The 14,337-nt window shown below is 35.9% G+C and overlaps 1 protein-coding gene across 1 annotated transcript in view; it reads right to left on the reverse strand.

Annotated features, from left to right (window-relative positions):
* Positions 1–14,337, reverse strand: part of OTOGL (otogelin like) — a 404,189-nt gene that overhangs the window by 161,446 nt on the left and 228,406 nt on the right. The window contains exons 5-9 of the mRNA XM_064376937.1: positions 12,181–12,278; positions 10,792–10,831; positions 9,689–9,737; positions 3,627–3,693; positions 1,431–1,529 (exon numbers count right to left, since the gene is read on the reverse strand). Of these exons, the coding sequence (XP_064233007.1) occupies positions 1,431–1,529; positions 3,627–3,693; positions 9,689–9,737; positions 10,792–10,831; positions 12,181–12,278 (353 nt within the window). The remainder of the gene's footprint in view (positions 1–1,430; positions 1,530–3,626; positions 3,694–9,688; positions 9,738–10,791; positions 10,832–12,180; positions 12,279–14,337) is intronic.

Here is a 14,337-nt window from a genome sequence, read left to right on the forward strand (position 1 = left end):
CATGTTTATGTGTCTGGGACCTGGATGTGGGGAGCATTAGTCATTCAAAGTATGCTGGAATTTGGCCATAGTGGTGGCTTGTGCCTGTAATCCTAGCACTTTGGGAGGCCAAAGTGGGTAGATTGCCTGAACTCAGAAGTTCGAGACCAGCCTGGGCAACATGGTGAAACTCCATGTCTATGAAAATACAAAAAATTAACCAGCATGGTGGGGTGGCACGCATCTATAAATCCCAGCTATGCAGGAGGCTGAGACACAAGAATCGCTTGAACCCAGGAGGCAGAGGTTGCAGTGAGGCAAGATTGAGCCACTGCACTCCAGTCCGGGTAAGACTCTGTCTTTAAAAAAAAAAAAAAAGGCATACTGGAATTTAACAATTCATGACCTCAAACTGGCCAAATTTCAAGCAACATTTATCTTAAATCATACAACTGTATCTCCTGTTGTCATCATAAAACTGTATCTCCTGTTGTCATGCCTACCTTTTTTTCCTACCCTTGTAGATAGTCTTCTATTCAATTTTTGTTTTTTAAATTCTTCTCTTTAGAATAGTATGAAAATCAGTAACATTCACTGGCACTCAATATGTGTAAAACATTTTGATATACTCTAGGGGGAGCATAAAGATAAAGGTAACTCTTTACATGTTGTATTTTTGTGATTCTTACCTAAGTTTATTAGCCTTGACCAACTGTGGCCTTTTCAGGAAAAAAACACAGAATGATTGATTATTCAGGTAGTCTTCCCTGATAGTATGGGTCACTTCTGCCTCGTATTTTCACAGCATCTTGTACTTTCCTTTACAGCACCTGTCACAAGTGTAATTATTGTTTATGTGTTGTGTATTTATCCCCTTCTCTAGACTTCAGCCTCCAGGAGGACAGGAACATGTTTGTATTTTTCACCGTTGTATCCCCAATGCCTAGCCTGGGATCTAGATGCCAGTAACTATCGATTAAACAAATGAATATTTATTGATTATTAGTGACATAGAGTCCTATCTTAGACACTGTGGATAAAAGGTTTATTTTAAAAAATAAAAAGCCCCTGCCTTTGAAGAAGTCTCAATACTATTTTTTTAACATATAAAATGTCCAATTAATTAAAGGTACAAAAGAATGACTGGCTCCAAATAATAAATCTATTTTATAAAGCAAAAGAGCGATGAATGAGAACCTGGTTTTAACAGGCTATTACTATAGAAAGTGGAAAAAATACTTGAAGAAATAGGACAGCTTAATGAGAAGAAAAACTGGGCCTATCTACTTTTGTTTTACATTGTTTCTAAATTACATCAAATTACTGAGAATGAATTGTGGGCTCCCTAGTTAATATACAACTCACAGTAGACGAACATTATTATAGCAAATTATGCTTTAATTTTCTCTTTGATATCTCATAATTCTCTCATAAGCATCCCTGAAACTTACTGATCTGGCATCTTGTCCCAAGAGCCTGAAATATTTGACAGTCACATGTTCCAGTCTTAGAACAGAAAGCTCCATTAAGGCATTCATAAGGACAAGAACCTGAGAGGCAAAAAAAAAAAAAAAGTTATCTTCTGGCACACATTTGTTCTTTTAAGCGTAATATGTCAACATACAGCTTGGACAAATTGTAATCACTATTAACTTAAACAGAACTCTGGGCCTTTTGCCTTGCTAAGCTAAAGAACGAAACCCATCAAGTCTCTATCTAGTTCATTTCATTATGTGTGCTGTGAAGCAAGAAAGACAGGCTTTCACATCTCAAACTACCCTGAGAGCAAAGGTTAGCCCCTTTCAAGCAATTCAAAGGTCAAGTTCCCATGTAAGGAATCTCTGTCCCAGATGATGAGAACCAGAAATACACAAGCTGCAGATGATTCCGTTGACGGAGTTTGGCGCTGGTTGCACATCCCATCAGCTCCTCTTCCAGGAGCAAACACTGTATTAAAGAACGGGGTCTCTCACGTCTGTAATCCTGTCACTCTGGGAAGCCAAGGCAGGCAGATCATTTAAAGTCAGGAGTTCAGATCATCCTGGCCAACATGGTGAAACCCCATCTCTATTAAAAATACAAAAATTAGCCATATATGGCAGTGCATGCCTGCAGTTCCAGCTACTCGGGAGGCTGAGGCAGGAGGATCACTTGAACCCGAGTGGTGGAGGTTGCAGTGAGCCGAGATTGCACCACTGCACTCCAGCCTGGATGACAGAGCTAGACTCTGTCTCAAAAATAACCAAAAAAGAATAGGGTCTATCATTAACTTGAGGGATAAGGCAAAGCATAAAACTCAAAGGGAAACTCCTGCTTTTGAAGAGAATGATTAAACATTTCATTTGAAGTTTGTGTATTAGTCCTCAGTCTCAATTAAAAATGACACATTGTTTGAAACCTATGCTGCTGGGCATGGTGGTGCACATTTGTAATCTTGGCTACTCAGGAGGCTAAGGCAAGAGAGTCGCTTGAACCTGGGAGATGGAGGCTGCAATGAGCCAAGATTATGCCACTGCACTCCAGCCTGGGCGACAAAGCAAGACTCTGCCAAAAAAAAGAAATGAAACCTATGCTTAATTTTGATGAGGCAGAAGCCGAAGTCACTGCTGTCACCAAAAATATTCTTTCTTTCATGGAAAGAAAAATTATAAAATTTTCCGAAAGAATTATGTTAAAAAGAAGCAGCAAGTAACTATGAGCTCTAACCCTAATTTTACCATCATCTCCTGAGTGAATTTTAAAAACGCAAATGAATCAGTGAAAAAAATTTCCTCTAATAAGGAGAGGACAAGAAGCAACTGGCAAAACTCAAGCAGGAAGAATTTAAGTTAACATATGAGAAGAACTAGAGAACACCTTAGTTCCTGGAAGGTAGTTATCTAATTGATCATTTAACCACAGTTCTGTCAAAGGCAAGAATTTGAAAACCCTTATGATTCATTCCCACCTTAAGATCCATTGATTTAAAATGTCTCCCTACTTTTAAAAATGCACAAATCTCCAAGTATACCTTGAGGAAAAAATAGGCTGTTTTCACCTAGTTCATAAATATGGGTAAAAAAATAATGTTTTTAATAAACTTAAATGCAGTTTTTCCCCCTAGGGAGGCATGTATATTTACAATTTATCTTAGATCACAGTGTTGCATTTTTCTGATGAAGAGATGTTAAATATTTAGATAAACAAATGTATTGCCTTAAATATATGTTCAGTCCTGTTTATTCTCCTGAAAACAAATATCAAAGGAAAACTGGTGAAGATCACTGTTATTTTTCTATTTCATAGTTACCACTCAAATTAAATTTCAAACTATCATCAGCATTCTGCTTAATGGAAATGGAGAATTGGTAACAAAAAAAAAATAGGGATCAAGGGGCAAATAACTGATTCACAATAAAATAGTTTCTGACATCCAGTGACATCTTCCTTGGTCATGCAGTTATCAGCTTTGTCTAAATGTTTGGCCCTGGTTATTCTCAAGAACAGTTTCTCTAAGATGTGAACTTAAATGATTACTAAGTATTATTACCATCCTGGCTCACTTTCCTTCATGTCATATGCGGAAACAATAAAGACTTGATTCAATATATCCCCCAAAAGGGATTTTCTGAGAAAGCAAATATGAAAACATAGGTATAAGCACTGACCTTTTATTTTGCTCTCACCCCAATTAATAGCATCATGGAAAAAATATCTCGGAGAAGTAGCTTCAAACTTTGAAAGAAAGAAATGAGAATGCAAGACAGTTAAACTAGTCAATTGAAGCCAAACATGCAAATTGGCAAATCTAGAAAATAGCTACAAATACAGAAATGATAGAGTGCTGACTTTAAATTTTCTGGGGTTATTGAAGCTTATCATCTCCATGAGGCAGAAAGGGTTCCTCTGAGGTTGTGGTTAGAAGACCTCATTCAGTCTTGGTTTTGCCTCTTACATGACTTTGACAAGTCATTTACTTTGTCTGCTCTCTGTTCTGTTCTCACTTCCCATCCTCCCCTCCCCTTCCCATCATCCACTCTTTCTCCCAGTGCCCCATCTTCCAACCACCCCAAAACCTCCTGAAAGGAGCCTGATTGGAGTCTAATCTTTGGAATAATTGACTGCTTTGCCTGCAGAAATAGCAATTCTCTGACATTTCCAGGTGCAGATAGGTTTGGGAAAAAAATGTACAGGGTTGACAGACCAACAGATGGTGATGTCCTGCCTGCCTGCACACCAATTGGTAAAGAAAACATCCACGGAAGCATCTGCTGTTTCGGTGCCAGTGTGTGTCACCTTCAGCCTCCAAAGAGCTGACTGACACTTTAAAGTTCCTAGAACATTTAAATGTATCTTTTTACAGATCCCAAAGTAGTTCAGAGTAGTGTTAAAGGGCATGAATTTTAGAACCAAACAGAGTTGGATTAGAGTCCTGACTGTCATTACTTACCCTTAAACAAGTTTCCTAACCTCTTAATGCCTCTGTTTACTCATCTATAAAATAGGAGCAATAATGGCACTTCCCTCGTTACATAGTTATGATAATGAATTAAAGCCATGTATGTAAAGCTTCATACATAGTGTCTCACACAGAAAATTAGCAATAAAGGGATTTATATCAATCAATCTAAGCAATCCAGATGAAATCATAAGGTTTTTAAAAGATCTATATGGCTTAGTAGCAAATAGTTGTTGCTCACTAAAACTAATCAATCATGGATTATTATTCCAACTCCATACCAATTGAGAGTATGATCTAGGGCAATATTCTTTCCAATAGCACTTACATTTCACCAGAATAAACACACTCAAAACTTGCCAAATAATTGTCAAATTAAATAGCAGATGGTATTAGAAAAACTGAAGAAAAGATAAGAAGCATGGGAAAATGAGGCCTGTGACTTCAGGAGCAAAATTCTTTCTCAGCAGATTCTGGTGTACCTTATGTGAAATTTTATTTTGACATTTTCCATCTCAGTATTTTTCCTCTTAACAAGAAAATGCACTCGTGCTATATCTTTTTTTTTTTTTTTTTTAAGAGATAAGGTCTCACTGTGTTTCCTGGGCTGGGCTCTAACTCCTAAACTCACTGTGTTTCCTGGGCTGAGTTCTAACTCCTGGACTCAAGCTGGGACTGCAGGCACATGCCATCATGCTCAGCCCATGCTATATAAAAGACACACTCTCTCACTACTTGAAGATTTCGTTCTAAACTCTTTGCCCCACATCATAGTTTCAGGTTCATTGTCTCCTGTTCTCAATACTCCCAGGTTTTATCCTCATTATTCAATCTCCCCTTTTTGTCCTTGCCTCTGCCTTCAAACTAAGTTAGACTCAACAACAGTCTATGACCTTGATTCCCTGAAAACAGCAAGTCTTATTCTCTCTTCAGCCACATTGCTTCTGGATGCCTAAATCTAACACAGTCCCAGATATTACTGGACACCAAAACCTTCCTCCTTTGGCTCCAAAATGGTTTATGCCAATCCCTTTAATGAAAGCCAATCATCTCTGATACTCACAAAAAGTATATGAAGACTTCAACTCTACCTCACAGGGCCCATCACCTTGAACAAATTATTCAACCAGGACAGCCTCAGTTTCCCAGTCTATAAAATGGAATAAAACTACCTGCCTCGCAGAATTGTGAGGATTCAGTGAAATGATGTAAGCAACGCAGCAAGAATAGTGCCAGGCACATAATAAGAGTTGTAAAGATACAGACCATGCACAGTAGCTCACGCCTGTAATCCCAGCACTTTGGGAGGCCGAGGCAGGTGGATCTCCTGAGGTCAGGAGTTTGAGACCAGCCTGACAAACATGGTGAAACCCCATCTCTACTAAAAATACAAAAAATTAGCTGGGCTTGATGGTGTGCACCTGTAATCCCAGCTACGCAGGAGGCTAAGGCAGGAGAATCTCTTAAACCCAGGAAGCAGAGGTTACAATGAGCCGAGATCACCCCATTGCACTCCAGCCTGGGCAACAAGAGCAAAACTTTGTCTCAAAAAAAAAAAAAAGAGTTGTAAACATGCTACTTGTTTTTATTATTAGGTAAAAACTGAAAACATTGGATAACACTAGAGCAAGATAAAAATATATAATTTGTTTTTTGCTCCATATCCTTTAGCCGAACTCAATCCACATCTCCTTTATGTAAATTAGAAAAACTCCATAGCATACCACCTTTCTGGCTACCACAACATCCTATTTACCCAGCATCCCATACATCATAATACATTTCACCAAGGCTAAGATGTGACATGCAGATTTCATTAATTTATTTATTTATTGACATATTTGAACTCGGAATGGCATCTTACATTTATAATTGGGAGCATATTTACTTTTCATGTCATATGAATCATGGCAAATGATTGAGGTTGCCTTGGATTTAATAAACTTGTTGCAAAGAAATGACTTCTTTATAAGCCTATTTCCATAACAGATGGAGTTTCTGGATAACAGGCATTGCTATTCCTGTTTAGATCTCTAGCACCGTTATTGGTATGTTATCAACAAATACCAACTGAACTGAAAAAAGACATGGTTCGAATGGGAATCTCTCTCCCAGGGTGTTTAGAGCCGTGACTACGGCAGATTTTGTTGATACCTCTCCCTTCATCCTCTCAGCCCATCTCTGAATTCACTTGGAATTCATCTGGATTTCTGTGCACATTGAAAGCCTCCAACTTTTTGTCTTTGCCTGAGGGCAAAGTCTAAGCAGAAAAGACTACAGAAGGTGTCTTACTGGAGATTTTAGGCTCTCCAGAGGCTTCCCTCAACCTAGAAATGATTTTAGGACACATTCTACATGGTTCTTCAGAAAATCTCCAGTAAGACTGAGCTCCAGCTGCCTACAGCAGAAAGCCCCTCATTAACATACCCCGTATTTTATTTTATCCCTTCTTCACATATTTTCTTTTCTCCTTTATTTGGGCACTTCCCAAATAAATGACCTATGTAGTACGTCTCTTAGAGCCTACTTTCAGGAAAGGAATTTTTGGAATGTAATGCAAATGCAAAAAACGTCCCAGGCAGCAGGTGCCTATATTGATGTAACTGATAAAAGAGGAAGGTCCATCCTTCCTCCTTCCTGATTACATCTCCACAGGACAGGGAGAGGCACAGGGAAATACTGTCTCTAGATGGGAAATCACTGCAGCACACAAATGCGCTATTTACAGAAATATCTGTCTACCCTTTCTTGCTCACCTCATTGCCGAAGTATTTCTGAGTCCTTATTTGCATACTTATCTACCCATCAGTGCTCTGTTTTCCTGAGGGGAGTGAATAATCTATGGATAAGAATGGCCTTGTAACACACGAAATTCCAATTCTAAACAGTGTGCAGTGCAAGATTATGACCTCATTAACCGCTGTTGAAACTTTTTCTTTTAAAAATTGTTCAGATAATAAATGATCTTGACACGTTTTCTAGCCTTAGGAAGTAGAAGTACAAGTCTCCTGCTCTTCATTCTCCCTAAAAGGGAGTGAAGTATACAAATTCTAAAAACATCTAAATGGACAACAGTATAACCCCATCCATTGGGCACATAATGTGACATCTTTGGGGCATATTTCACGGGTTCCTCAATCTAGTGGGTCCACCAGAATGCAGTTTTTCTCAAAATCTGATTTTCTCCTGAGTCATGCATAAGTCCTTTTGTGGGTAATACAGTCTACTGGCAAATATACACTTAAAATTTCTCAGAGAAAAATCATTTTAACCACTTTACATGACACTTAAGTACTTCAGTACACAAAACACTCTTTTTAAGAAAAATAAAATGTGTTTCTATTCCACAGACAATCCTTTGCCTATTCTGGTGGCAGAGGTGCTCCAACGAGAGTGGTTTCATCTTGAATAGGGACTGGATAAAATGAGTCTGAGATCTGCTGGGCTGCATTCCCAAGAGGTTAGGCATTCTTAGTCAGAGAAGGAGATAAGAGGTCAGCAGGACTGGTATCACAAGATACAGGTCATCTAGATCCTGGAGGAAAAAATCTGGCCCAACCCTGCCAAAACCAAGATGGCAATGAAAGTAACTTCTGGTTGTCCTCACAGCTCATTATACTCTAATTATAATCCATTAACAGGCTAAAAGACACTCCTAGCAGCGCCATGACAGTTTACAAATGCCATGTCAACATCCAGAAGTTATCCTATATGGTCTAAAAGGAAAAGGAATCCTTGTTAGCAGGAAATTCCTGCCCCTTTCCTGGAAAAGTCATGAATAATCCACCCTCTTGTTTAGCATATGATCAAGAATAACTACAAGTACACTCAGTCAAGCCCCTCATGCTGCTTCTCTGCCTGTGAAGTAGCCATTCTTTATTCCTTTACCTTCTTAATAAACTTGCTTTCACTTTACTCTATGGACTTCCCCCAGATTCCTTCTTGCATGAGAACCAAGAATCCTCTCTTGGGGTCTGGATCAGGACCCCTTTCCAGTAACACTGGTACAAAAAACACTGTCTACTCTTGATAAGAATAAATCAGTTATGTCTTCTTAACCAGACACAACAGCATATCAGATCTGTCTTCCATATAACCACTAATTCTCTTTAATTAATGCTACATAATATACAAATGCAGATATCACAAAATGCAAATAAAAACTATTTGCAATTTAATATTTAACAAACGCTTCCGTGAATATTTAAGCTGTTTGCTACATAAATACTCAAATCATATTCCTTTTCAAAGAAATGCCTTTAGGCCGGGCGCGGTGGCTCACGCCTGTAATCCCAGCACTTTGGGAGGCCTGAGGCGGGTGGATCACGAGGTCGAGAGATCGAGATCATCCTGGTCAACATGGTGAAACCCCGTCTCTACTAAAAATACAAAAAAATTAGCTGGGCACGGTGGTGCATGCCTGTAATCCCAGCTACTCAGGAGGCTGAGGCAGGAGAATTGCCTGAACCCAGGAGGCGGAGATTGCGGTGAGCCAAGATCACGCCATTGCAGTCCAGCCTGGGTAACAAGAGCGAAACTCTGTCTCCAAAAATAAATAAATAAATAAACAAACAAACAAACAAAGAAATGCCTTTAGTAAGTTAGGATTCTGTATTTTACCATCCATCATTTAGAGAAAGGTTTTTTAAACCCATCCACTTGAGCATTCCAACCAGTTTGAAGAAATTGTAATTATCCAATATCCTTCATATAAAGGCACCCAGGCAAGAAGTTCTCCTCAAACGCAGTGCTATGCTGGCCCTCCAAAGAACAGGTTACTTATTCAGAGATACCCACAATTTAAATTTATCATACATTATAAAAACTTTCTGTCAGAACATCAGGACATATCTGATGCCCTTTTTGCAGTATTTAACTCATATCATTTACACCTTTTGTGGCCCCTTTTTGCATGTATTTGTACTGTTGTCATTGTCATAACTGATATTGTGCTTAATTTTTAAAGTACTTCTAATTTCCCAGCAAGTGCATGAGATTAAATGCCTCAAGCCTATTAGTAGGTAACTGAGCTAAAATAACAACAACAAAAAAAAAAATGTATTTTATTCCAAACAAGTCGATGTGACCTGAGCATCAATTCGATGCTCGGAAAAAAGCAATAGAGAAGTTACTTTGCTTCTTCCTCCTCCTTCTTATCTTGTTCTTAGATTCTATTCCCCTCCACAAAGGTCTCATTGTTGAAGTGACAGCAGAGTCCAAAACAGAATGGATTATTTCTCTGCCTCTCTCTCCATCTGAGGCATAACCTACCTGTGCTGCTAAAAGAGCTCTTTTCTGTCGATTTTCATTAAACCCGTTTCTGGAAGAAAACAAAAAGAACTTGTATAGTCAAAGGCCCCTAGGCAACCTGAACAAGTTTTTCCCAAGAGAGAGCTGGTGTTTTCCTCCTGATTTCCATCACTTTATCAAAGAGGTCTTTCTTGGTTTAACATTTAAAAGGTCCCCCCTCCCTGTTCTGGAGGGGTTAGATTTGGGTGGTGGTGCTGTCTCATTTTACAAAATTCAGGAGTGTCCCCAAATTTCTCCAGTCTTTGATATAAACTGAATTTTAGGAAGGAACTTTTGAGATGGAAAAATAAACAAAATAGTGAAACACCATAGCACCAACCCTGGCAATGTTTTCTCCACAAGACTTTGCAAATCTGGTGAGGTCAGTATTTACACTTTCCCTTTTTTCAAACATAGTACTTAATTCTCTCCTGTGCTAATGTTATAAAGGGCAAGTTAACATTAATGTGAGTAAGAATATCAAATTGCAATTTATCAAAATTAAATGGTTAATAATTCACTAAGGCATATATTTTGTTTATAATGTTTTCTGTTTTGTGTTATATTTATCAATAAACATTTTACTTTAAAAAACTCAAATGGTAAATAGAATTCTGCTTTTCATTAAGCAGATCAGTTTAGTCCAAAAAACGATTTTAATTATTTACTGCTAAAACAATTTTTTCTTTTTATCATTAAAAACTGTTACTCTGCTAAAAATACACATAAGACATTTGTTAGCAATAATGCATATTAATAATGTAAAGGATAACATTATAGAATATAACTTTTTTTACAAACCTTTGAAGTGAAAGTAATATCTTTTTAGTATCTACAGTCACCAAGGACTCTTGTAATTAAAATGAAAGGAATTATTTTGTAATTAAAATGAAAGGAAATATTTTCATAAATAAATGAATGCTTGATCATTTTAATACGTAGAAATGTTTTTTAAAGTATATTTTATGCTTTTTTGTAAAATATTTCACTTACTTTTTTCAAAAACAGATATAGTTGCCTGCTGCGGTTTGCTCATTCCCATTAACTTTATGTTTTAGAAGACATGAAAAACAAGAAATACTCACTTTGATGTTCCCGTTAATATAGATGATGCACAAATATATTCTGCCAGAGACAAACATATAAGCATGAAACAAAATTGGCCAAATATGTTGGCTACATGTTCTAGTTGTTTAAAAGAACATTTTAGCCTAAATTCTAAAATTTTGATTGAAGTTTACTGTTATTTTTGCATTTTTAGAGGGATTTGACCAGCAAATTTCTTGTGAGACAATGAGTGACTGATAAGCTAAAAAGAATGGGTTAGTGTACATGGATTTACACAGAGACACAATGCAATTGAACAGATACTAGACTGGGAATCAGAGATCCAAGTTTTTGTTCTAGTCCTACCACTTAGTATATTCCAAGCTTAAACAAAATACCAAGCACATCATTAAATGATGGTGTTGGATAGTTATCTGCAAAGTCTCCTCAGCTCTCAAGATTCTGTGACGTTTTTCTCCCTGAGGTTTCAGTCACAACTGGAATTGGAAAACAGCACCTTTGACCTCTGTAGTCTTTTATACTTAAGCAATTTCTCCAATTTCCCCTACAAGCTTTAAAGCATACAGACCTTTACAGGGATTAAAAATTAACAACTGAAAGCAAATAAATCCTTTCCCCATTTTGTTAGGTGTGATAAAGTGCTTATCTATTAAAAATATAGTATGTATTTCACAAATTTAAAATACTCCAAGAAAATGTGTAACAGGGTTAAACTAGTTCCACAAAATGCCCATAGTATGGAACCTGGGTGAAGGCACATGGAGGTGTGTTATGTCATTTTAATTTTGTGTATGCTTCTAAGTTTTCCATAATTAAAAAAAAATCAAATAGCAAAAAAATTTATTAATAAAATTACCATAAAAATAATTAAAATCAATTTTTATCCCCAGATGTTAGACATTCTTAAAACATTTTTTTACTATTCTTTAGGTTTTTTACTATTCTTTAGGCATGAAGAAAGTTTGAGTAATCAGCTGCTCTTAGTTTATTATAAAATTTCAAATGTTTAAACTGCAAATAGACAATTACTTTAAATCATCTTTTAGGAGAGAAAGTTAGAATCAGAGCTTCTTCTAATACAATTGCATATCATGATAAAAGCATGATTTTTTAACCAGTCATTTAAAAAAGATTCAAGAAATGAAAACTAAAAGGTTCTAGTACAATTGCATATCATAATAGAAGCATGATTTTTAACTAGCCATTTTAAAAAGACTCACAAAATGAAAACTAAAAGGTCTAAATTATCTACATTATTAAAAATTTTTTACATGTGATCTTAGTATTATTTAGTACAATTCATCCTAATAACTTCAAAGTGCTTTATACGAGAAAACTATTTGTATAAACTGTAAGAAAAACAAAACTACAATAAATTAACATAAGAATTTAATCTGAGTTCTTACCTTGTAATGAAAACAGCAGTACGTGAAGCAAGAATATACTCCAAGGTATCATTAAATTGAGTTTTCTTACAACATTCATTTCAGTGTAGCCTTTCTCCCTGAAATGTAACCAAATTGTTGGTCTTTATTATGATGGCATCTTAGAAGTATGCGTATTTGTAGTGTACTCAAATTCTAATAAATATAGCTATATAATAAAGTAATTCAAAAAGGAATTCTAGGCTTTCCAACTACATACAGTATCTGAAGCTTTAGAACTTGCAGGCAACCCTTTGGCTGAGTCTCTCATTAGTGATGCATGGCAGCTTCTTACCTGAGCCCGTGTTAGTTACACCCACACCTGCACATCATAGGCCTTTTTAGCCTATATCAACCTTTTATACCTTCTCAAGACAGCAGCATTAAAATAAAAATAAACACCTCTTGGTATCTCCTGAAGCCATAAGAGGTAATCATTATTCCTAATTGTTGATCTAATCTTCGCATTTTAGAATTTTATTCATAAAATAATTACTATCCTTTGAAAATGAGTGAAATAAAACCCTGTCAATATTTTCTAAAATGTCTACATGTTCTTTAAGAATTAAAAATTTTCTTTAGGAATTAAAAAGTACACTAAAACAATGTGCATATATTTTCAAGTCCCATTACAGTGTAGTTTAAGTTGATATGTTCATGGACCCACAGATATTTCTGTTAAACATTCTGCAACAAAAGTAGCAAATTTTTTTAAAGATAATATTCTATATTTGACTTTAAAAAGAAAATAAAGTAACTCACTCATCCCCGAAAACCTTCCCTTCACAACCTGTTTTTCCAACCTTTGTGACAAATACCCAATTAAACAACAGACTTATTATTTCAGCAGTAGGAGCACTCTTCTTTAAAAGGGACTGACTGCCTACATTGGCATGAGAAAAGAACTCTAACATGTCATAATGAACTTCATAGATCTGAGCCCCATGCATTAGTGAAAACCATCCTTATATAGTGGGTGCACATTTCTACACCAGATCCCGTGAGTTACCTGCACTATTATCAAAGTCATTTAGCAGATGGTGTGCAATACTAAAGAATGGCTAATGACACAGGAGTACCTTATGAAACGAAAAGTCACAGCAGTTCTTAGCATCCTGTCTCCAGTTAACTCTTCTGCAATGACTTCTGAGTCTTTTCTATTAAGTATCCTTGACATCCTAACATCATACATAGTCCAATATTCCTTATAGAAACAGTCTCCTGTTTGTGTTCCAAATCCCATAATCATTTACTCTTGCTCTAGATGATCTTAATTCCTTTCTTTATAATAGCTAATTCCATGAGCCGACAGATGTTTGTCTATAAAAGAAAAAGCTTAACCATGAAAGAACAAACAAATTTCACTAAAATTATAAAGTAGCTATGTGCCTGTCCACCCCCAGCGCACACACATGTATGCATACATTCACATAGGTTTAAGTAATTATAATGTTTAATATTATTTGTTGAAAAGTTACTAGTCTATTACTCTTGAACTAATTAGAAAATCATATAAATCTAACATAATTAACTTATGTATAGTTACATTCTAAATATTAATCCAAAAATATATATTTACTCAATAAGCAAAACCATAAAATATTTTAGATTCTTAAGAAGATGTGACTATAAAATAAATCAAAAGGCTAATATTGAAATCTATTTAGAAGACAATACTTTTCCTCAACAAAATATTTTTAATTAAGGGAATTAAGTTTGTTTATGAAGAATGTTTATAGACTCTTTCTGGAAAAGGTTGAGATGTATATAACCAATATGTATTACTAAGTCCCATCCTTATTTTGCAATAGTTGCTTTTACTTCAGGATTATTTTTCCTAATCTAGTAACTGTTTGAATTTTTTGCTTGAACTTAAAAATTTCCAAAATTAACAGCTATATGGAAAGATCTCAAGTGTAAACCAAAGTTAAATTTTATAGTTCAATAAAATAAACATTTTGATAATAATTACAGTTATTTTTAACACTACTAGAACTGGTAAGAAAAAGTTAGTAAGCAGCAACATAAAGTCATGTGAAAATCATGTGTTTCTGATACAAACTTTGGTATTTTTATGTACTTAATTAAAATGTAGTAACTCAACTTTTCATCTTAAATTTCATACAGTATATTTAAAGT

The sequence above is a fragment of the Aotus nancymaae genome, unplaced genomic scaffold (genome assembly GCF_030222135.1).
Source record: "Aotus nancymaae isolate 86718 unplaced genomic scaffold, 86718_ANA_hifiasm-v0.15.2.pri h1tg000016l, whole genome shotgun sequence".
NCBI lineage: Eukaryota > Metazoa > Chordata > Mammalia > Primates > Aotidae > Aotus > Aotus nancymaae.